The sequence below is a fragment of the Elgaria multicarinata genome, chromosome 4 (assembly GCF_023053635.1).
Source record: "Elgaria multicarinata webbii isolate HBS135686 ecotype San Diego chromosome 4, rElgMul1.1.pri, whole genome shotgun sequence".
NCBI lineage: Eukaryota > Metazoa > Chordata > Lepidosauria > Squamata > Anguidae > Elgaria > Elgaria multicarinata.
Genome location: NC_086174.1, coordinates 40,947,159 through 40,972,357, shown reverse-complemented (window position 1 = coordinate 40,972,357; position 25,199 = coordinate 40,947,159). Strand labels below are relative to the sequence as shown.

Genomic DNA, 25,199 nt, shown 5'->3' with positions numbered 1-25,199 from the left:
GCTACAGTGCTCTGTGCAAACCAACACTAGTGCAACATTATTCATACTTGCTATGCAAAGGGGCAAACTGTGGTGCCAAATATCAGCAAGAAATCACCACTTTTCCCCTTTGTCTAGCAAATGCTAGTGGCATTGGTCTGGTCTATGCTTGCGCAATGTCATTAATGCTAGAGCTGTGACCACACTGGATGGACACACACACACACACACACACACACACACACACACGAATCCCAATCCAGCTTGGGAACATGTAAGAAGAGAAGTAGATTCTGCACCTCTATGATGTATGTCAACTAAGGATGTTGGAGAAATCCATTTGGGAGTTGAAGTTTCAGGAATTTTGCGCATCTTGGGGCAAGGGGAAGGTTCTGTGATTTGCATAATTTTTTGAACAATATGTGCAAATTACAGCCAAATTTGCACAAATGACGCAAGTTATAACCAATTTTGCCTATTTTATGTAAATTCAGCAACTATTTGTGTAAACTGCTCAGAAATTTGGCCAAATTGCAGAACCGCCCACCCCACAATATGTGCAAAAATGTTCCTGGACTTTGGGGGACAGCCTGTGCTCTGCTCGCAAGGGCAAAGCAAGTTGTACATGCTGAAGAACTCTGTTGGGCTGAAAAAGAACGGGATTTCCCAGAAACGGACATCCGTAAAGCCAACCCAGATGAGGAACTGGGCACACATAATAAACACTGCAGGCATAGCTCTTAACCCAATTCAGCAACTAGGACAGCATAAAGAAAATCAGTAAGAACTATTAGGAAGGAAAGCAATGGGCTGGATTTTCTTCTCCTGACTCCCAACTTCCTCCAAATAAGATGATTGGTACTACTGCTAATTGCTTTATCAATGCAATGTGTGCACAGCTGGACCGATGAAATAAAACTTTATAACGCATTATTATAGGTGGTATAAGAATCTCATTTAACATAAAACAAACGTCCCCAAAACTAAGGGGACTCAAAGTGGCCGGAGGGACAAAGCATATCACTCGTCTGCACTTTTGCATTGCATGCGGAGTTTACACAGTTATAAAAACAATCCCACACTGTACCACGGAAAGAGGCAAATAACAAAGCAAAGAAAGAAAGGAGATAGGTGAAAGTTGAATATATTACCTCACACTTTCAAAGGCAAGGTTATGACATAACTCTGTGCTGTCCTGGCGCAAATATGGAAATGAGGATTGTGAGTACTGGGTTTGTATCCCTCATTTGTTTCTTTGCCCTGGGGCACGGTTTATTCACACTGCTAGCTCATTAGTAAGGACAGTATATTCTACTCTTCCTGGCCCGATAGGACAACTATTAAAGGAAGAAACAACCTTGGATTTGACTCAGGACGATTACCAGCCAGAGATAAGATGAGGGTATTAGCTCTTTTGTTTTCATCTAGGAGCAAACTATTCTTTCTAGTGAGATAAGCGGACATGGTTTTATATAAGCTCATCTTTTTTTATATACCAAGCAACAAGGACTTTATATCCATATACTTGCAGCATCTGTTTACTATTAACATCTAATTAACTGTTCCCACAGAAACAAAACGCAGGCATCCCAACAGCTGGACAATGCTCCTATAAAACCGTAATGAGGTTCCACTGTTTCAAACCAGTGAGCGTCTCTCTTTGTGTTTTCCTTCACCGCCAGAGGGGGACACTTACTCTCCATATGGCCTCCCTTGAGCCGCAGGCCGGGCAGCGTAATAGTACTGCTTATATTCATCCATCCACACTTCAGCTGTGCGCTTGGTGTTTCTAAGGAGAGACATTAAAAAATAAAGGAGAAACCGAAGGAGCATGCATGAAAGAGCTTTAATTTGATGCCTCCAATAAAAGCCTGTAGGGATAAGGGGGAGGGGGAGAATCCTTCTTCTGTATTCCACCCCCACCCTTTTCTTGAGACATCTAGGTGATGAAAACCAGGAGAAAAGATACTTGAACAGATGAACAGTGTTGTTGGTGGTGGTGGTGTTGGTGTTTGTTTTTTCTCATAAGGAGCTGAAGACATCTTATTTCAGGGAAGCAAGAAAAAGAACCTGCATTCATTTTCAGAAGGGCTGCTTCCCTCATTATGTTTTTTAGATGTACATCTAAGATTATCCATGGGAGCTCTCCATGCAATCTGGCACACATCTACCAGCGTTTCCGATTGTGAGGACAGCCCCCACAGATAGAGTAGGCTCTCCTCTTCACGAAGACAGCTTTCACATGTCTTTGTTTCCAGACCCCTGATAATCCTGGTTGCCCTCCTCTGAACATGCTCCAGCTTTTCTGCGTCCTTCTTGAATTGTGGAGCCCAGAACTGGACGCAATACTTTGCGTCCAGTTCTGGGCTCCACAATTCAAGAAGGACGTAGACAAGCTGGAGCGTGTTCAAAGGAGGGCAACCAGGATGATCAGGGGTCTGGAAACAAAGCCCTATGAAGAGAGACTGACAGAACTGGGCATGTTTAGCCTGAAGAAGAAAAGATTGAGGGGAGACATGATAGCACTCTTCAAATACTTAAAAGGTTGTCACGCAGAGGAGGGCCAGGATCTCTTCTCGATCCTCCCAGAATGCAGGACACGGAATAACGGGCTCAAGTTAAAGGAAGCCAGATTCCAGCTGGACATCAGAAAAAACTTCCTGACTGTTAGAGCAGTACGACAATGGAATCAGTTACCTAGGGAGGTTGTGGGCTCTCCCACACTAGAGGCCTTCAAGAGGCAGCTGGACAACCATCTGTCAGGGATGCTTTAGGATGGATTCCCGCATTGAACAGGGGGTTGGACTCGATGGCCTTGTAGGCCCCTTCCAACTCTGCTATTCTATGATTCTAGGGTGGCAAAAGAAGTGACAGAAGTGGGGGATGCACAGAGCTAGCACCATGGATTTTGAATGCCTGAAGAGGGCTCCTCTCAAGTGTAGACGTGGTCCCAAAACCAGGGTCACTGCCCAACAATGTATGGAAGGGCCCTCATAATTCATTCCACCAAAGGGATCATGTATCCTTCAGAAATCTCAGTTTGTTTAGTGAAGCCATTTCTAGCATTACAATCAACTGCAAGAAATGTGCTCATAGAGCGGGTTCCTGGAACAGAACTGGGCCCGTAGTTGTAGAAGGAGAACACATGATCCTAAGGGCGAAAAAGAGCTTTTGCCTGTGGCCTTGTCAGTATAGATAATACTGGGCTCAGCTGACCAATGGATTGACTCAATAAAAGGCCAAAACCAACCAACCAAATGACATTAAAACAGCCATAAAACATACCAGAACACCCAGAGGGTGTACATGTGTGTGTGTGTGGGGGGGGAGACCTTTATCTAGCACCACAAAGCATCAAAATTGGTGCCAAATTATTTTTTCTGTAGACAGCATTTGACATCCGAGGTGCCACAACCAAGGTCCCCTCTCTGGTCACCAGCCTTCTAATATTAGACAGCAGGGAAAACCTGGGGGATGGCCTGAGATGAAGAATGAAGGGATCAGGCAGGCTCATGGAGGAAAGGACAGACCTCAGAAGGTGGTGGATTCTGCTACATACAGAATTAACTCCTCCTCTGACAGCCTTTAAACATTGCAAAAAAGGGCTTATTTTCTTGGTACACATCATAAAGGCGAATGACTTAAGGATGTACGAGGATTTCAGTTCAGTTCGCAAATCACCCAAAATGCCCTGTTCGCAATCCCAAATGTGAACAGGAGTGCATTTTCTATGAAAATGTTTGCAAATTCCCAAACTTGCATCTACAGTCACAAAATGTGAACTTGAAAAATGCACAGATCTAGGATTTCCCTTCTGCAAGAGGAAGGGATCTTCTGCGAGAGGAAGTGGAAGGTCCTTCCACCCAATTTGGGGGGATCCCCCTCCCCCACCACAGCTCATCCCATTCAGCAGCATCTCCTGACTTTCTGTGTGCTATCTTCAGGGGGCTGGAGAGGCTACCATGGGAAGGAGGGGCTGGGAAATTTCACTTCCACAAGTGCAATTGATCCAGCATGAATCTGGATCCATCCCTATATTTGGGTCTGTACCTGTTTGTCAGTTTTCTCCATTCCCAAGAATGCCTCAGTATTATCTGGGCTACTCCCCGGAATCCACTGCGCCCGTCCCTTGAGCTACGGGCAGTAGGTGATGTACGATCTTTGCACTCAGAAGCACAACTATTGTTCCTCACAAGAACAGCCCACTATGGCATGCTTGCATTTGTGTCTAGCAGCTGGCGTGCATCTGTGAAGAAGTGCATAGAATCCCAACGGTTTGTGTTCATACATCTTCAGTGAAATCTCTTCTTTATTCAGTCTTTGCTTCTCTTTCTCCCACCCCTTCTGTTCCTCCAGATGAATAAATCTTATTAATTTAAGGTTCGCACAACCTCTGTTCAGGAAGACTGCATTTCCTTTCCCCTTCTGCCGCTTCTTTCATCTGCTATGAGGCCTCACACTTGATTAACTGTCCATATGAAGACTTTAATTCCTGAAATGTGCAACTGATCAACAGTATTACTAATTATTGTAGCCTATGATATGCTCAGTCAAGTATTTCATAGAATCATAGTAGAGTTGGAAGGGGTCTATAAAGCCATCAAGTCCAACCCCCTGCTCAATGCAGGAATCCACCCTAAAGCATCCCTGACAGATGGTTGTCCAGCTGCCTCTTGAATGCCTCTAGTGTGGGAGAGCCCACAACCTCCCTAGGTAACTGATTCCATTGTTGTACTGCTCTAACAGTCAGGAAGTTTTTCCTGATGGTGACAGAATCAGGCTTCCTGTAAATTGAGCCCATTATTCTGTGTCCTGCATTCTGGGATGATCAAGAAGAGATCCTGGCCCTCCTCTGTGTGACAAGCTTTCAAGTATTTGAAGACTGCTATCATGTTTCCCCTCAATCTCCTCTTCTCCAGGCTCAACATGCCCAGTTGTTTCAGTCTCTCTTCCTTGGGCTTTGTTTCCAGACCCCTGATCATCCTGGTTGCCCTTCTTGAAGTGTGGTGCCCAGAACTGGACGTAATACTCAAGATGAGGCCTAAGATGATTTTGTTTTACATCTCTGATGCACAGCTGGAGCTCCACTGCCAGTAATGGAGCTCCAATGAAGTCTCATAAGGACTATCCCATTCATTTCAATGGAGGCAGTGGCTGTGGGTCCACATATTTGCTTCTTTTCTAGAAATTAATGAATCAGTTCACAAGTGCACACTTTTTACTGGAATACCTGTAAGACCCTGGAATAGGAGTTTTGTATTCTCTTTAAAGAGCCATCCACATTTGAATGATGACACCAGAATTCATAAGACATGGTGGGAAGAATGTTTCCTTAAGTGACTTCTGCACAACAACTAACTAAATAACACTGTGGCTAAACTGAAGCTTTTGACCTAATTATGGTAGGAGCGGTAGTAGTGGGTACTTTTGCACATACATACTTTGATCACAGTTGCACTGCACCATGGTTTGTTTTACATCAAAGGGTGCATACCTGAAAACATTTGGCACAAGACCAGGCCTGGTAAGCAATGCCAGGATCATGCAATTGGCCTGAGCAGGCCCTGTGCTGTCACCAGACTTGGACTGCATAAGTAAGAGCAGTCATAAATGGACAATACAAGTGCCCGTCAATGAAAATCCATGGCAGTACAAAACACACAGACATTTAACAAACACCTCATTGTAAAGTGTAACCCATGTGTTCTTTCTTTTCCTGTTGTGGTCCTGACTGGCTGATCATGCTTACTTAATTTTTCATAGCACCAAACTGTGCAGTTTTAGTTGTACCTTGCACTATTATTGTTACTTCATTTTTAAAGATGCCCACGAGCTGTGCAGTGCAGCTTCTGTATGCACAGGAACACCTTAGTTGCATTACTGATGTTTGCTGGGCAATGGCAATTTGTGCTTATTCAGGAGGTAGCACTGACCTCACTTCCTTACCCATTCTTCTAAATCTGTCATTCAGAACCAATTCTTCATTCTCCTTACTATGCTATTCTTACATTAAAAGATGGTGAAAAAAATCCACCCGTTAACCCTCGATGGTTGTGTTTCGGGGGCAATGAAGGATATCAAGCAGTAGATATTGAGCATGTGGGCTTTGAGAGAATGTATTTGGCTTTCCTTCAGCAGTGTGTGAATTATAAGGATGGATAAGTCTGTTTCACTTTCTTCCCCATACAGATTCCTCAAATGTTGAGTTCTTTCTCCCCCTAGGTATGAAGAACTTTGCAAATTTGGGTAAATTCTTACCAAACACAAACTGAAACAAAATTCTCATCCATCTGCACCAGCCAAATTCAAGTTGTACAGATGTTCCCGGCATGGAGAAGGACCACAAAGTACCTGCCAGCCAAACAGCTATTCGAGATGAGGAGCCCCGTCAGAAAAAAGAGAGGCGGCAATCCTAATTCAACACCATGATGGTTAATACACAGGGAGTCAAAGCCAGGCATTTAAGAGCAAAGCACCCAATGCCCTGGGCCTGGATGCATGAATCTTTTGGTTTCAGTTTCTCCCAGATTCATTTTAAAATAATTTTTTTAAAAAAATCTCAAGTTCTTTTTATCCCAAATATGGAGAAAGTTGTGAATTGGGGGTAAATTCTTACCAGCAATGAACTGACACTGCATTTCCACCCATCCCTAGTGAAAAAGAAAGTAATGCCTACTTGATATAGGTGTTGGCGTTTCCCTCTGGGAAGACGTATGGGTGCTTCTTCCGGAAGACATGACCGACCCGACTGCAGGGGATGATTTCCAAGCTTCCGCCACACATCCACACTCGGAATGAGATTTCTGGAAGAAAAGTGTAGCTTCAGCTTGCTGAAGTCCTGTAGCAGAAGAGATTCTGGCTTCGCCTCTCATTTTACACTTTTACCCAACAGATCTGGCCAACTCATTACCGGATGAAGGTGTTCTGGGCTCTCTTCAGTGCTTTTCAAAGCTCCTTACCCTAAATTTGTCATCTGCCCTTTGGAAATCTCCTTGCAACCTCCTCAAAACAGCAAAGAGCAGGCCTGTACGCAGGTCTCTTTGTATAGGGCATGGCTTGCATCTCAGGGAGCATCTTACTGTTCCTTACAGTTGCAATTATTTGTGCAGTGCAGAATGCTGAAACACGGCCCTTTACAATTAATCTTGAGTTCAGTAGAAAGGGTAAAATGATGATGATGATGATGATGATGATGATGATGATGATGATGATGATAGCAGGGAAGCTGGAATGTTTTGACTAAAACTGGCACTATGATTTTCACGTAATGCACATGCCTGAACTGTGTAGCCCACATCTATATGCTAAAGATGATATCGCCAGATTTGTGATATCGCCAGTCTTAGTCAAAATATTCCCGCTTCCCGCTATCATCAGTACCATCTGACCATAATGGCCCCTGATGCTGAGCCTTCTGGAAGGCCCTCCAGAACCACTGCTATTGCAGCTGCCAGCCTCCCCCTCTTCTGGCCACTCTGGCTGGCCGGCTTACCTGGTAGCTGTGGCAGCACTCATGCAGCCAGCCTCTTCTTCCTCCTCTGGGCGAGTCAGTGGTGGCTGCTACGGCATAATCAGTGGCAGAAAGGGAGACAGATGCATCATAGGGCAATAAGAAGAGTAGCAGGTACCCAGCTTCAACGGGCATTGAGTGTTTGCTGTGGTCCCTTCCAGCCAATTCTGTCACAGCACCAGCAGCCTGCATGAGCAGGGTGGATGTCCACCAACCTACCCCAGAGAGTAGGAAGAAGAGGCTGGCAGCGGACGGCCCTTCAAACAGAGGATGGCTTCAAACAGAGGACTGTCCTGTGTAAAGTAGAATGCATGGCCACCCTAGCCCAGGTGCTAAGTTCAGGTGGGCAACTTTCCCTTCTTATGGTGCTTTAACTTTAAACCATCCTTGGACTACACAACCCTTCTGATGTAGGACACATGGCCACCTAATCATTCAGTGTTGTCTCATTACTTTCTCTTGTATCCCATGCCTGTTCTCCATATACCCCTAGATCCTGCCCAGTGCCTCAGGCTTAGGCTCTTCTTTCTTCTCAGCCAGTCTACAGCCACCCCCTGGCAATTCAGTGTTATACTTCCAACATGTATGCATCTTGGTCTACTTAACTGCATCTCTGTGGTCTCAAGGTGAGAGGAGACCTCAGGGCCAAGGTCTATTCAGTGAGAAGGAGCAGGGCCCAGCCATTTGAAAGGGCAAGCCTTACATACCAAGACAGAAAATATGCACACAGGCACTGCGATAAAAGGCTTCAAGGGAGGAAAAACAACAGTGTCAGGCAATGGATGGGATTACTGCAAAGCAGGAGCATCTGTTTCTATGGATCACTGACAGAGCTGCTGCATCTGCTAAGACACAGGATTATTTTTCCTTGCTAGCCACATTCCCTAGAGGTGTTGGAGTATTAAAGCCAGCTTAAGATCCGTCTCACTGACATCCCAGTGCCTCCCCTCCTCTTTCAGAGCTGCAGTTGGCTTTTTCTGATCTGTAGCATTGTTGTAGCCACAAAATAATAATAATAATAAGAAGAAGAAGAACAGAAAGGAAACAGCCCAGTTTGTTCGAACCTTTCAGGCATGAACAAAAAAGCGATAACATCACTCCTGTCACCTCCCTTGAGGCAGTCCAAGAGCCGCCCAGAGAGCAGAGGCAGAGTAACCTGCCTACAAGCCCAGGTCTTCCTCTTGCATTTGTCATCATGCCTGCTTATGTTTGTATTATCCAGGACACATCAAGGTCAGCAGTGATCAACAAAGGACCTGTGTGATAATGGGAGGATGCTTGATTGTAAGCTATTCTCCTCTTGTTCCAGTTCAGGACTGGCCCTCCCATGACGCAGAGTGAAGCTCCCACCTCAGGTGGTGGACTGGGAGGAGTTGTAGATTGCACTTCTTCCATCCCCTGTCAGGAGGGCCTGCTGTTGATGCCTCCAGTGGGTGCTCTGGAGAGCTCCACTGTGTCATTTGCCACAGCGAGTGAGTGTCCAGCAGGGCTCTTTGGAACAGCTTCCCTCTGGAGAGCTGCATCAGCTGAGGAAAGGACCGGCACAGCTCTTCAGAAAGCTGCCCAGGCTGAAATGCCTGGCTCTGAGTGAGTCCTTCCTCAGAGTCCAGCATTATGGCAGGGTGTCCCAGGAAATTGCCTGTAGAGTGGGATGTGATAGGTGAAGGGGTGGGGCGTGATGTAGTGCAAAGGGAAGAGTGTGCAATGCAGTACAAGGCAAGGGATGTGTGGGGCAGTGGAAAGGGGTAGTTGGGGGCAGCATGGCATGGTAAAGGGAAAGGGGTTTGGGGGGGGTCACAATGTGGTGGTGCATGTCCTCTCTTGGTTCAGGTGTCAGGAGAGCTTTTGATGGGATTCTTCTTCTTTTTTTGCCTTGGTGAACAAAGGGAACTGTTCCAAAGATACTTTCAATTGACCCAGAATCATCTTGGCAAAAGTCCTTCCAAAGTTGGCCCATACAGGAGCTGTAAAATGTGATGCAATGAAGGAGCAGATGGGTGGGTGGCCGTATTTCTCTGTTGGAAGACCAGGCATGCACAGAGTCACCTACTCAATCATGCTGTTGCCTAGATTTATTGCTTCCAACACCACTTTACTGACTGAGATGTTTAAGTGCTCCCGGAAGATAACAAGTGGTTAAAAACAAACAGAAAATAGCCTGTTGAAGCGTAACGCATGGAGAAAGCACAACAGATGTTCAAACTCCACCCCTGTAACACTCTCTCCCATGGCCACCATAAAATCATCCCCCAGAAGAAGAGCCAATTCTCTCTGTGTGTTTGGTGACACATCCGTAAAATATGCTGCACTAATTAGAGAAGTCCCGTAGGAAATCCCTACCAGACCTCCAGAATTAACTCTGATATGGCCCATTTCTTTCTCTTAAAAGGCCTCCAGTGGCTGATGTTGTGGCAGATCTGTGTGCACACCACATTTTCTTCCCTCAAATTGTCTTTTTTGCCAAGACACTGCCTGCCTGCCCCTTTTGTCCCTTTAGGTAGTGTGAAGTCACCGATGGCATCAAAAAACAATATAATATTTGTCTACATGTTATGAAGGAAAGGTTGGCACTGCATGGAAAAGACAGAAGACTTCAGAATATCGATGGCCCTTTAATAAAGGTACTGAAAGAGTTCTTGCTTGCTTAGATTTCTGGCAAATAATAAGTGGGTGATGGGTGTCTAGAAATCCCAAGAGAATGAGGACTCTCTCATCTGAAATCTTCAAACGCAAGTTTGCTCATCTTTGTAGAGTGACAGTGACTCACCAAAGTTCTCTCCACCCCAGATGTCCATCGCTGCATCATATTTTCCAAGATGGTTGAACCAGGCCTTGTCAATTACAAAAAGGCCCCCTGCAATGATAGGAGTCCTGCATGGTTTGGAAAGAAACAAACGACAAAATCTCACTTGAACAGCTTTGCAAATGTATTAGATATATGTCACTTAACATAACAACAAAAGAAAAGCCATGCTGGATCAGACCAAGGGTTCACACAGCAGCCAATCAGCTGTCCACGGGAAACCCACAAGCAGGACACAAGAATAACAGCACCTTCCCACCCATGTTCCCCATCTTCTGGTGTACATAGGCTTACTGCCTTTGATACTGGATGTAGCCATCAGGACTAGTAGCCATTGATAGCCTTCTCCTCCATGAATTTGTCCAATCTCCCTTTAAAGCCACCCAAAGTGGTGGTCATCACTACGTCTTGCAGAAGTGAATTCTATAGTTTAGCTATGCGCTGTGCGAAGAAGTGCTTCCTTTTCTCAGCCCTGAATCTCCCACCAATCAGATTCATGGGATGACCCCACTGGGTTCAAGTATTATGAGAGAGGGAGAGAAACGTCTTCCTATCCACTTTCTCCACACCATGCATACTTTTCTACACCTGTATCATGTCTCCCCTTCCTCATAGAGAAAGGGGGGGGGGAGAGAAGCAAATCCACATTGTGTTTGCTTACATACAAGTAACTTTGGAATTTGTTAATAGTCAGCTACAAAGCTATTTAATTCCATATGATAAACATCCTGTAAGGCTGGCATTTGGTTTATTATTATTTTGGGAAAGAGGAAGAAGCAGAAAAAAAATCATCCTTTTATACTCTGTAAAATGCTAGCAGTGTGTATTGCGCTTTAAGGAGTATAAAAGTAAATATGTGTGTATAATAACAACAACAACAACAACAACAACAGTAACGACAGCATCATTAATTGCATTAGTGTAAGTGTTGAAAGAATAACAAAAGTCTGAACTATGGTTGTGCAGTAGGAATATGATGTAGTGGGTCATCTATGTGGGTAGAAGATAAGGAAATGGATATAAGATAGCGGTTGTTCTCTGGCTTGTGAAGAGTGGGGGTAGATTGAAGGAGAATTTAAACTTGTCTCTAGGTAAGAGACAGAGAGTGTCAGTGAATACTTTTAGTGAAGACTGGAGATTCGTTCAGCTTTCAGCTTCAGTTCTTCTTTTTTGTTTTTGTGAGCATTTAACTCAAATGGTTTACAACTTTATATAACTTTACTTATTTCTATGGGTTTTAAACGCTTTTTAAAAATATATATAGTGTAGCCTGCCCAGAGTTTTTAGTATAAGGGAGATAACTATGCTCATCCTCATCTTCATCCTCCTCCTCCTCCTCATCATAACAGAATTTCCAGAGAAGTAGCTTTGTTAGTCTGTTGCAGCAAAAGCAACAAAGTGACTTCATTACAATAGTATCATAGATAATGATCAATTCTTTTGTACACAAATTTAACAGGTGCATTACAAATGGCTTTTGTGGATGCGTTTTAGGAGAACCTGCCAGGTTTTTAGAGGAGATTTTAGGTTTTGGTAGCTTTATACATCACACTGTGGTAAATAAGTTTGGAACAACGTGCGATGGGGAAATACAGTCAATTTTGATATTATACAAAACATATGATTGCAAACATTTATTTATTTATTTATTTATTTATTTATTTATTTATTTATTTATTTAAAACATTCATATCCCACCCTATATCATTAAGATCTCAGAGCGGCGTACAGATAAAAGCATACAGTATAAAACAATAAATATGCACAGTTAAAAACAAATTAAACCATGAACCAAGTAAAAACAATATATAATTTAAAAGCAGTAAAAGTAGTTAAAACAGTTAAAACAATGTGCCAGTGAGTTTAACCATCAAAGGCTTTGTTAAAAAGCCATGTTTTTACTTGGCGTCGAAATGAAATCAGTATTGGCGCCAATTGGGCCTCCAAGGGGAGGGCATTCCACAGTCGGGGTGCCACAGCAGACATAGATTTGCCTCAGAGAAACCTTATATTTGTAACATGCAAAACAGTTTACATGCATCTGTAAAAGCACAGTGCCCATATTCTGCCTGGAGTTCTTCCTGTTATATTCCTTTGGGAGACACACCACAGAAACAGATAGACCTCAGCAGGGACATGAACTCCCAGCTTCCCCAAGTGGTGAGAAATCCACCAGCAGCTCCATAAGGTTTGAATGAGGGAGAACATTATTTATTTATTTATTTATTTATTTATTTATTTATTTATATCCCGCCTTTTGCCCAGTACTGGGACTCAAGGCGGTTTACAAGATTAAAGCATGTACAATTAAAACATATAAATATAAATTACAAAAGTTAAAATAGAATTAAACCTACAGTAAAACTAAAAACATGTTAATTTTTTTTTAAAAGTTTGAGAGGTTAAAAGAGGTGGGTGAGATCCAATACATTAACACAGGTCCGGTATAGTTCCAAAAGCCTGCTGAAACAAAAAAGTTTTTGCCTGCCTCGGAAACGTAGCACAGAGGGAGCCGGCCTAGCCTCCCTGGGAAGGGAGTTCCAGAGCCTTGGAGCAGCCACCGAGAAGGCCCTCTCCCACGTACCCATCAGGTGTGCCTGGGATGTTGGTGGGACTGAGAGAAAGTACTGGAGTGTGATTGTTCCTTTGCACTCGCTTTATTTACAAATATACAAGCAGAGCACAGTGAGAGATAAAAGAATCCTACAGCAGATAGCAGAACCCCTAATACTGCATCACACACACCAAGCTGCATCACACTAGCTAGCCCATTCAATGCTATTCCAGCAAGCCGAACACATAACATTTTTCAAAAAGTGATTAAGAGGATTCCTTCTGTTCTGTCTAACACATGGGTGGGGAATTGGTGGCCCACACAGTGGATGTGGCCCACGGAGCATCCCAAACCAGCTGGTGGCTTTCCCTCCTCAGCCTGGGGCATCTTTTACAAATCTTGGCACCTATGGAAGTTTTCAAAGCCTAATTGCAGTGTGGGAGGGATTTCTGGGGAGATCGGAGCTAGAGAGAGAAAAGTTAACACTCCTCTTTCTGCATGCTGTGACCCCCCTTGGAAACCTCCCCCCCCCATGGCAATTAGAGTTGAAAAAAGCAATTGGAAGCTTTTTTTCAAGCCTCTTTATGTATGTGTGTGTATAATCCTATTCAGGAATTCTCAAAGCCTGAATAGAACTACACACACACACACATACACGAAGTTGCCCCAGACAGCACAGAGAAGATGTTCTCCATTTCACAAAGTCACCCTCCCCCATCCAGCGTGACAAGAATGACGATGGTGGGGTTGGATTTGTGGGTTCCCCTCCCCACGTCGTTAAACAACATGTTTGAGAATGCCTGAATAGGGTTTGTGTGTGTGCGTTTATGTGCGTTTATGTGCATCTGTGTCTGAATGGGTTTAAATATGTGTCATGCATGTGTTATCTGTGTGATGTATGGGAGTATGTAGGAGAATATGTAATTTTGGCCTCACTTGCTGTTGGCAAGTGGTCCACTGAAGGTTAGCCATGAAGGACGGGGGTCCTGGGCCTGAAAAATACCCCCCTCTACATCCATGGGCTAATATCTGCATACAAAAATGGTATCTCTCACTACATTTCTGGACAAGCAATGCTTCAAAGACCCCTTGGTATTTTGCTGTCAGTCATAACTCTCCCCCTGCATGTAATGAGTGGCTAATGCACTCATCAGCGCAATTCCTACGAGCCCAGTGTTTGCAGCCCTGATTGCAGGCTTCCAAACCCAAAAATGCATTTAGCACTTGGGGGTTTATTTACGTGACATTGTTTTGCCAGTGCTCTGTACCTAATTTTATCCTGCTAGAAGCCTCATTTAAAAAAAGGGGGGGGCATACTTATTCAGAAGGACAAAGAAAAAAAGCTCTTTGTAATCGGCTCAATTCTGAATTCAAAACAAGAATTATTTTCCCCCCATTTTCCTCCAGATTAGCTTCGAACAAAAGTAAAGAAGTGGCACTGAGTGGGATGAGATGCAAAGGAGATTTTCGCAGAGTGCATCCTGTGTCCGCAGCCTGTTTCTTGACTTGAAGTGGCTTTTCTTCTAGTTCTTCTAACGATGCACTATTTTATTCAGGCAGATCTTTGGCATATAAACTGGGCAGGATCTACATGACTGCTTTAAAATGGTTTGTAACAGTAGGGACAACTGTTGGTGCCCAGGACACACTCCATATACAGTTTTCAAACCGTTTTCAAAGGGTTTTTATCCTGCTTGGTGTAGATGTGGCCCTGGCCTCTTGCTGAAGTGTTATTTTCACTTGGCCTGGTGCTGTTTTTAACTGTAAGAACGTAGGAAGTGTCATGCTGGATCAGACCAAGGATCCATCTAGTCCAGCACTCTGCTCACACAGTGGCCAACCAGCCATCGGCCAGGGACCAACAAAGCAGGACATGGTGCAACAGCACCCTCCCACCCATGTTCCCCAGCAATTGGTGCACACAGGCGGACTGCCTTGAATACCACCTCGAATACTGGAGATAGCACACAAGTGTGTGTTCCACTTGGCCATGGAAGCTCACTGGTGACTTTGGGCCAGTCACAGACTTTCAGCCCAACCTACCTCACAGGGTTGTTGTTGTGAGGATAAAATGGAGAGGAAGAGGATTATGTACACCAGCTTGGGTTCCTTGGAGGAAAAAAGGCAGGATATAAATGAAATAAATAAATAAATAAATAAATAAAATGTAAGCTCTGTTCTAGTTTTCAGGGCACATACCAAAGAAGGGTATGTATCTCTTCTGTTATTTTAGTTACTGAATACAATGGCGAACACAACCATTATTATGACATTTGTAAAACAAGGCTTAAGTACATGTATTTAGGATGCTATCAAGTGAAGTTTCAGAAAAGGTTTCCAGTGGCTCAATACACTTTGGCTCAAAATGTTATTGGGCACATTTCTTTGTATACCTTTGGCTCTCTTCCGTCGTTCTTTCAAGAAAGATCTCAGTCATCTCTGTGTTTACTCTTTCTCAATCTTGTCACTTACTTGATGGGTTCTGTGGGGTCCATTCTCTTTGCCTTCTGCTTTGGAGAAAGTTGCTCCCATTTAAAATGTAGGCTCCAGTCAAACCCTAAATATAAAATCAACAGCAGGCATGGAGAGATCAGAGATGGCTTTTAAGACCATGTTTCAATCACCATCATTATATGGGTTATATTGATTACAACCCAATCAATATAACTGCTAGTCTATTCCAAATTGTACTATGATTCACGATGAAGAGATAATATCTTAATATGCAGTTTGTGCTTTCTTTTGTGTCCCCTCATTAGTCTATGTTTATTTAATAAAGGAGATTCGTGACTTCTGTGTTAGTTCACAAGCAGTAATCGATATACGCAGCTTATATTTGACCTTTGTCTCCTCCACTATCTCATGTAGAAATGATTAACAGCGGTTCAAATGTGATAATAGACTCCAATGATAGCTTAATCAATTAACAATGAAACTAATTTTTCAAAGATCCAATAAAGATTTTCAATAATAATAATAATAATAATGGCTTGGCTGAAGCAGACTAGCTCGCCTCTCCCGACATGAACCTACCTGTACACTGCGCTCAACATCTAAAGTCCTCCTCTGGGTGCCTACTTCGAGGGAAGCTTGGGGTATGGCAACAAGGGAGAGGGCCTTCTCAGTGGTGGCTCACCAATTATGGAATGATCTCTCTGACGAGGCCCGTCTTGTGCCAACATTGTTATCTTTTCGGTGCCAGATCAAGACTTTTCTATTTATTCTCCCAGGCATTTAATACCATATGCTGAGTTTTTAATTGACCCCAGATCTATATTTAGGCCTGGCTGAGAGTTCACACTTGTTTTAAATATATATTGTCCTTGTCTGTTGTCTATTTTTATACTTTTATATTTTGTATATTGATTTTTAATATTCAACGTTTTAATCTTTGTAAATCTCCCAGAGAGCTTCAGCTATGGGGCGGTATATTATTATTATTATTATTATTATTATTATTATTATTATTAATAATAATAATAATAATAATAATAATAATAATAATAATGATGATGATCTCAACTTAGTACACATGAAAAGGATCTAGGAGTCTTGGTGGATCAGAAACTGCTAACGCAGTGTGTGGAATCTTGGGGCTGCATTAACGGAAAATTAGTGCCCAGGTCTTGAGAAGTCATAGCATCACTCCATTTTGTGGTTACTCAGGTGGCTTTTGGAGGACTGTGTCCAGTTCTGAGGTCCACATTTTAAGGACAAAATAGAAGAAGTCCAGAGAAGAATGATCAGGATAGTGAGAGGTCTGGAAACAAGTCCTATTTGGAATGGGTGAAAAAGCACAATAGGTTTAACCGGGAGAAGAGAAGACTAAGGGGAGAAATGAGAGCAGTCTTCAAATATTTGAAAGGCTGCCTGGGAGAAGATGGAGCAGACTTATTCTCTCTTGCTCCAGTGGGCAGGACTAGAAACAACGGGTGGGAAGTTCAGGGAATCAGATTGTGGCAAAACATTAGGAGAAATTTCCGAATAGTGAGTCTGTTGAGCAGTGGAATAGATTCCCTCAAGAGGTGGTTGGATCTCATTAGCTTTAGGTATTTAAGCAGAGGCTGGATGGCCATCTGTCAGGGATGCTATACAGCATCCTGCACTGAGCAGAAGGTTGGAATAGATGATCTCCAAGATCCCTTCCAACTATATGAGTCTGTGAATGAACCTTTGGGAACACATGCAGCGGATTCACTCCTCCCTTTGCATGAGCTGAAAACTAATCAAGGATTCTTTTATTAACTAGGACTGTGCGTAGGCCCCTCCATTCGCCTCAGAAGCCAATTCGGAGCTTCGGAGAGCCTCAGAACCGTCCTGGCCCACTTCAGATTTGGATCCAAATCTGAAGCAGGCTGCTGTTGTGGTTTCTTGGGTGCAAGGCCATCCGGGAGTCCATAGATTACCCTCGCATCCCATTCCCCTTTCCAGAAATGGCCTTTTCTGGCCGCCATAGTTTGCAATAGTAGATCCATGGCAGGCGAGAGCCACCATCTTCCTTAAAGATGGTGGCTCTCCAGGGGGATGGGTGACTTGCCAGTGTGAGCTCAGGGGTCAGGTAAGTCCTATGGGTGGGGATAAACAGCTTGCCTTCAGGCCAAAGCAACCCAAAGCACTTCCCAACTCAGATTTGGGGTTGAGGACCGAAGCAGTGCACACCCTTATCATTAACCTATTTTTCTGTTTCATTTGAACCAGGAAAGTATGGTTTCCATCTTGAGAACCACAGTTTGATTTTGGTTTGATATCCTGACTTGATTTGGAGCTGGTGACTATAGGGCAGTAGGATACCCTCCACTTGCTAACGGAAGAGACTATTAGTGTAACAGGAACTTGGAGTCCTCAAACAACTGAAAACAAATTAAACATTCATTTCTGGAATGGGGCAAGTCAGTGGAGCTCACAGGGAGTTCCGCTGACCTTTCCCATTCTGAAAATGAATGTTGGTGACTTTGGTCATATACTTGCCTAGATAGTCACTTGTCTACAGTTGATTGCAGACTTACCTCCCCTTAGATCGGAAGACGCTGCCACATAAGCAAATGTGTCCAAGTTGATGATGTCAATAACTGGACTCACCACATGGGTTGGATCCTGGTAACAATGATGAAAGAAATATAAGTTTATGAAGAAATTTCTATTTTTCACACAATCGAAAATAAATCTGTAACTCATTTGTGGCCGGGAATCCATGTAGCAATTATATTTCAGGGGGATTGCATTTTTCCAAGCACTGAAGATCATCTAAGATGTGCCTGGGAAAATAGGATACTTCCTCAGATAGTGAACCCAGTGAAGCAGCTACTAAGCTGTGAAAGGCGGAGGGGGAAATATATCTTCCTGTGATATAATTTAAAATTAGCTGTCGAAGAGCCTATTCAGCTTGTTCCGTCATGGTTCCACGTAATTAAACACTTTTCTACACAGCACTTTTGGTGCTCTTTGTTTCCATGTGAGTGTGTCACACAATATTGTGCATGGGATATTGTTTGTGACATTGTAAATGAAGAGGAATATTCTCTCCATTTCTTGCCACTTAGAGGGGAGAACAGTCCTTTCCACAACACGGCTGATCTCTTCTATATGTGCTACTGGATTAGGGCTTCTTGCAGTATCATTTTAAGAAAACAATGCCATTAGAGCCCTCACCCCACCCTTTTCCCCTCATGGATAAAGACGGGGACAATTTTGTGGGTTTTTAAAAATACCTGATTATCTGTGTTTTCTGCCAGCAGAATAAAGTGTGTGTGGGGGTGTGGGAATAGCACAGGAGACATCCTGGACATTGATAATGTCATGTCATGAGTGGCCAATAGAGAAGCACTATGAGTCATGCTGGCGAATTTTGTTACTGTAGAAGGAATTTATATGCACAATCAATCACTACAGGTCTGGTTAGACACTGCCCCAGGCCACTTTGTATGCTTCTGTAATGAAGTAAGAGCCCCTCCAGCATGACTGGATTTAGGCTGCTCTGACAAAGGCCTTAGCTAGACCTACCTGCTAGCCCGCAACGGAGGAGGGAAAATCTCATATTGTGTTTAACGTGAGATCCCTCCTTTGTTTATACGCGAGGCAAGATGACCTCAGAAGGAGAGGCGTCACACCCATTTTTTTAAAAAAATTATTAAAGGGGCAGCAGTGCACAAACACTCGTGCACTAAAGGTAAGTGTTTTTAAAAAATTTAAATTATTTTCTCGCACCCCCCACCCTACCCCAAATGGGCGCAGCTCCTAGCTCGTAGCTCCTCGCGAGGAATCGCACAGAACCGGGTCAACCCACGGCACCTGGCCACACGTTCCATGGTCTCGGGCTCAGCCCAGGACCGTGGAAAAACCAGGGCCAAAGGGGAGGGCGAGATCCCAGGGCAAGGGAGGGATGATCCCTCCCTGATCCCAGGATCACCTGTGCGTCATGTGGACACACAGGGACGATCCCGGGTATCACCCTGGGATTTTGCTATGGCCAAACTCAAAAGAAGGAATTACCGCATTCGCCCACTTAAGCGGTTCCTTCCTGAAAGCTGGAGAGCTATGGGATCCCACCACGTGAAGGAGGCTCCTAGAATGCCCTAATAATATATTTCATTCATTTGTAATTTAAAATTATTTTTAGGACACCTTTAAGGGTGAAACCGGAGTATGAATCACTGGAAAGATGACAGGAAGAAAGGAAGCAGCAGGGAGAATCAGTGAGGTAGAAGATGCAAAAAAGCTTTTAATGTCATTTCTAGACAGCAGGACACAATCTCCTAGGTTAATCAACTTTTCACCAAGCCTAGATTCAGTCTTGGAGACCACATCTGTATAAAATGTGTGGGTTTTGTTTTGTTTTTTAGGAGAGTTACAAATATTTTCTTGAATAATTTAACATCACATTTCCAAGCAAATTCATCTATTTGCAACCTGCTCCCCTAATATTTGTTGCTGGCTGTCAATGGATAAGCAACAGAGAAGCAGAAAAATAACAAAATGCGACCCATAAAGCTCAGTCAGAAAAAAGAGAGATGGAACTAAACAATCTAAAATCTTGTTTTCACTCCTCCACACCCCACCTGCCACCCCATTACTGTGGTTCTCCTGGCAGGGGAAAAAGGAGTTAAAAATAATTAGATAGCATTTAATATTTGTGGCTCAATTAATATCTTGACATCAGTGGACAGATTATAGGAACAGCTAGGGCTGAAATATCTACAGTATCAAGGTGATGGTATGGAGGGATTTTGACAGCTCTGAATGTTCTTTTATCTTTGTTTTTCTTTTAACTCCCCCTCCCAGAATTCCAATTATAGCTCAAACTTCAAGGTTTTCTCATTGCTTTTCACAGGCATGCAGAGGGTAACATCTTTGCGTACATAGTACTACTGCTGGAAATCAGCCCTGGCAAATACAAGCTGTATGTGAACATTCACTAATTTTGCCAGGATGTACAAATATCGTAGCCAATGGTGTTCAAAACATTGGGCCAGGAGGTGAAGAGGTGATGCTGAAGGCAGAAAACCTAAGTTCCAGAAAGGCTTGAACCCTGTCACCCTTAAGTTGAAAGGGACATAGGATGCTGCTTCATACCATCAAACTATTTTTCTGCTCAACTCCGTATTGTCTAGGCCATCTGCTAGTGGTTTTTTTAGGGTCCCAGGTAGAGCTGGTTTTTTTTCTCTTTTAACTCCGTAGTGCTCTTCCAAGTAGGAATGTAGAAATGTTCTCTCTCTCCCCAAGGATAAAATTCTCCAAAATTCTCCCCCTCTCTGTGATAGTGGCAGTAAAAACAATGCCTCTTTCACAGGGAGAGAGAAAGTTCCCAAAAATAGGGGGCAGGATTCGGCACAGCACTAAAACTGCTAACTGATCTTCTGTTTAATTGAACCTCAGGGTTCAGTTTGCAAAGCTCAGTGAGCTGCTATGGAACCGTAGTCCCTTCTCCTAAAGACTAGAAGTAAGGATTGGAAAGCAGACCAGGGTCTACCAATGAAAACCCGATTTCTGTTCTCACTACTGTGCTCAGGTCTGCCCTCCACTTTGGCTCATAGAAAAATCGTGCTGACTCTTAAGTGTTTCATAAAATGCTGCACTGCTGTATTTTGATTTTCACTTGAAATTAGCATAATCAATGTAACCAAATAAACCAAAAAATATCCAAGACACCGAACACTGATATTATTACAATGCTGTTTGGCAGCTGTTCTCTCTTCCTCATCCCTACCCAAGACTTCTTCTAGTTGTCCACCCCATTTTTCTTCTTTGCTCTCACTGCTGATAAATGAGAAGCTGCAAAACACACAATTTAGTTGATAGGCATGAAGTCATCACGCCATACGCGACGTCATGACATCACTGATGACGTCAGGTGGGGTGCTGCCACCAATCAGATTCAATGGCAGTGAGGGAAAAGGAGGCTGAAACAAGTGAGATCAAAAGGAAGGCATTGAAATTGTATGGACATGTTCACAAGGCAAGGGTAAAAAATCATGGGAAATGGGTAGTGTTTTATTTATTGATTGATTGATTGATTGATTGCATTTCTATATTGCCCAATAGCTGAAGCTCTCTGGGCAGTTCTTCAGTTTTTCAGCACTAACGAAAGCAACCGTAAGATTAGTTAAACAGTTACCTGCAACCCTAAGCATGCAGCCAAGAAAGAAAACACAGGATTTGAGCTCAATACAGAAGAATGAAAATATCTTCCATACTTATAGGAACTACCCTCCAAGCACTGTGTTGTAATTTATTTACAACTGCTGTGGTGCTGGTAGGATCACGAAGCCGAAATAGAGGATTACCTAGTTCACATAGGCATGTAGTAATGGATGAGCCTGGAAACTAAAGAGCTTTGTGTTTTCTTCACACACTTTACAAAAAAAAAAGTAAAAAAGAAGAAGTAAAAATGTACCTATAATGAAAAAAAAATCTTATAATGTTTAATTAACTACAATCAACATAAAAATAGACTTAAAACTCATTCTTCTACAATTAATTCAAATAATGTTAACATAAATTTAAATACACCCACACCGTTGAGTTTTTATTGCAGGCTCATTAAGCGAGGAAGAAAAGATAATTTTAAAAATTATCTAATGAATCAGAAGAACATTCTTCCCAAATGAATCATGCAAGAAAACTTCCACAATCACCCCAGCAATGAGGGACAGAAGGAAATATTACATATTTTTATTCCAAATCTTGGCTTGAGTTAATAGCACTCTTTACAGCCAATGGTTATTGTTGGAATCAGGTTGCTTTAGGTTACACTGAAGCAACTAAATACTTTCCAGTTGATCTCCAGTTGGGCATTACTGAATGTACAGAGATGGTACCAATTCTCCTGGTTCACTTGGAAAAGTCTCTCTATCAACACTGGAGAAAGTGAAGCTATTCTTCAGGCATTAGAGATTCTCAAGCAAAACTACCTCACACCTCCAGCCTGCAAATTGATTTATACAGAACACAGGCCATGGTAAGCATATTATTATTATTATTATTATTATTATTATTATTATTATTATTATTATTATTTCTTACCCGCTTCTCCATCTCTTCACTGGCTGCCAATTAGTTTCCGGGCGAAGTATAAAGTGTTGGTTATCACCTTTAAAGCCCTACATGGTTTGGGTCCAGGCTACCTGTGGGATCACCTCCTCCCATCCAATCTGCCACGCACACTCAGGTCCTCTGGGAAGAATTTACTCCAGCCAATAAAAACAAGGCTGACAATTATTACCCAGAGGACCTTTTCTTCTGCCACTCCCAGTTTGTGGAATGGCTTGTTGGGAGAGATTTGTCAACTTAACAGTCTTCCAGAATTTAAAAAAAATGCCACAAAGACTGATCTCTTCCAGCAGGCCTACCCAGTTGAATTTTAAGATGTCTTTTTTAATGGTGTGCTGCTTTTAAATGCACTGGTTTTAAATGTTTAAATTAGTTGTATGTATTTTATGGTGTTTTATTTGTGTTGTGCCCTGCCTCGATCCAGAGGGAGAGGCGCGTAACAAATAAATATTATTATTATTATTATTATTATTATTATTATTACTAAGGTGGGGAACAACAGTAAGTATAAAATACATAAGGAAGGGCATCCTATATAGATCAAGCCTCAAGCCGCAAATCTGACGAAGTCCATTCAACTATTCCCCAAATTGAAAGTTACACTTTGAAAGTTGAAAGTTACACCCCCCCCCATCCTTTCTCCTTCGGTGAAGCAAATTAGCCTTTTGTGAGGTGTCAGCTGACATTGCAAAACTTTAATTTAGCCCTTAAATTATTTTTGAGAGAGGAAGTCTATCAACCCTTTTGTAAGACTCAGTGACTGGGATTTTCCAGAAAAAAATTGAATCGGATTTTTTTTTCTGGAAAATTTCCCAATGTAACTTAGGTTGATTTGTATCAGGTCATTTGCATCAGAAAAAAAATGGTTTGCATCTAGTGCCTAGAGGAGCAGGGGTGGGCAATTTGTGTCCCTCCAGAAGTTTTGTCCTACAACTCGTATCATCCCTCAGCAGTGGCTATTTTGGCAAGAGCTAACTGAACAGCAGCAGTGGCAGGGAGAAGGAGCTGGGCCCATATATGGAGGGGGTCCTACTGAGGCCCATTGCCCAAAGGACTCAGGTAACCCAGCGACAGCAATAAGTTTTGTGAAGGAATTCTCATGTCTTGGATCAGAATTGTTACAGGGAAGGGCTCGGACCAGGGCTGGTTCAAACCCCAACATCGCTTACTGAAAAATTGCTGCTTTCCCCCCCTGGATGCTGCAAAAGAATCCCACCCATTTTGCATGGGTGGAGAGGCGGGTAAGAAATAGATATGATGATGATGATGATGATGTTTTCTTCATTGCCTTACATAGCTCAATGTGGTAGAGCACATGCTTTGCATGCAGAAGGTCCCAGGTTCAATCCCCAGCTTGTCCAGGTAGGGCAAGGAAAAGAATCCCGCCTGAAACCCTGGAGAGCAGCTGCCAGTCAGTGTCAGCAATACTGGGCTAGATGGACCAGTGGTCTGACTTAGTAGAAGGCAGCTTCCTAAGTGCAGGCAAAAAGGTGCTCTACCCATGATGAAGAGCTCAACAACACCATCAGTGTCTGCTGTGATGTCCCAGCCCTGAGCCCCCCCCTGCGAGACTCTGAATTAAAGTCACACATTGAGGCTGCAAGCATTTCTCATTCGAGATCCGCCTCTACAAAGACAGGAACTGCACTGCAAATGCAGCCAAGGTACAGAAAAGCATGATCAAAGCATCAAGGAGACAGTGTAATTATACCTCGCATATCCATCAGATGCATGTGCAGCTAGCACACATACTCTTCTTGGGAGACGGTTTTCTTTCAAACAGCCTTTGGGGTTTGGTGCCCTCTGTTAATTTACCATTCCATTACACTGTTCCTTGCTTACACACACATACATACATACAGATTATTTGTTTCTTGGACCCTTGCCATGCTTTAGAAATCTGGCCAAACAGCTATTTTGCTGGATGAAAAATGGAAAGTGACATATAGGTGAGGTGGAGCGGTGGGGGTCAGTTGCTGATTCAGATGCATTTTGGATCTCTTTGAAACATATGAGTTTATTAAGCCAAAAATGGACTGTCCCTGCAAGCAACAAATTAAGAGAAGGCTATTAATCTTTGTTGGGGAATGGGGGGGGGGGACAGAAGAACACGGCAGAAGGGAATTAGTTGCCCTTCCAGCACCAGCCTGAAGGTGGCAGCATTAACATTCCATACAGTTCAGCGAACACTGTTCGATGCTGGCATAAAAAGATGGATGAGATGTTGGCTTGAAATAAGGTAGTAAACAGTTATAGGTAAAAGACTTCCACACCATTAAGATGTGAAGTGTGGGCACAGGAAAAGAAAGGAAATGTCAATTAGAAACACACACATTCCTCTGAGCTACCAACTCTAGTTTGACTCAATGAAAAATGCAAGCATATAAAACAGAGTGTAAGGGTCCATCCACACAGTAGTTCTGAAGGGGGACGAATGTGTATCTAATACACATGGCTCCTTGGCCATCACATGCTGGTTACCCTGCCCATCCCATCCAGTCCTATTAGAAGTGAGGCGACACTGCAACATTTTGTTGTAGATTTATGCAATCTGAAAACAGGTCCTGCGCACACTTGCATGTTCTGCTGGCAGGTTGTTTTGAAGCTCAGTGCCAGTCAGATAATAATAATAATAATAATAATAATAATAATAATAATAATAATAATAATAATAATACATTTAGTTCTTACCCGCCTATCCTTTTGGATTGAGGCAGGGAACAACAATAAGTATAAATGCATAAAATTGATTAAAAACATAGTATACATTATTAAAACATCCTAAAATTCCACTGGGTAGGCCTGCC

General features: G+C 43.0%; 1 protein-coding gene across 2 annotated transcripts in view; it reads right to left on the bottom strand.

Annotated features, from left to right (window-relative positions):
- The window catches only part of GALNT14 (polypeptide N-acetylgalactosaminyltransferase 14), a 322,644-nt gene that overhangs the window by 15,966 nt on the left and 281,479 nt on the right, over positions 1-25,199 (bottom strand). For both annotated transcript variants that reach the window (XM_063124153.1, XM_063124154.1), the window contains exons 7-11: positions 17,853-17,940; positions 15,319-15,403; positions 10,257-10,360; positions 6,656-6,782; positions 1,676-1,768 (exon numbers count right to left, since the gene is read on the bottom strand). In XM_063124153.1, the coding sequence (XP_062980223.1) occupies positions 1,676-1,768; positions 6,656-6,782; positions 10,257-10,360; positions 15,319-15,403; positions 17,853-17,940 (497 nt within the window). The remainder of the gene's footprint in view (positions 1-1,675; positions 1,769-6,655; positions 6,783-10,256; positions 10,361-15,318; positions 15,404-17,852; positions 17,941-25,199) is intronic.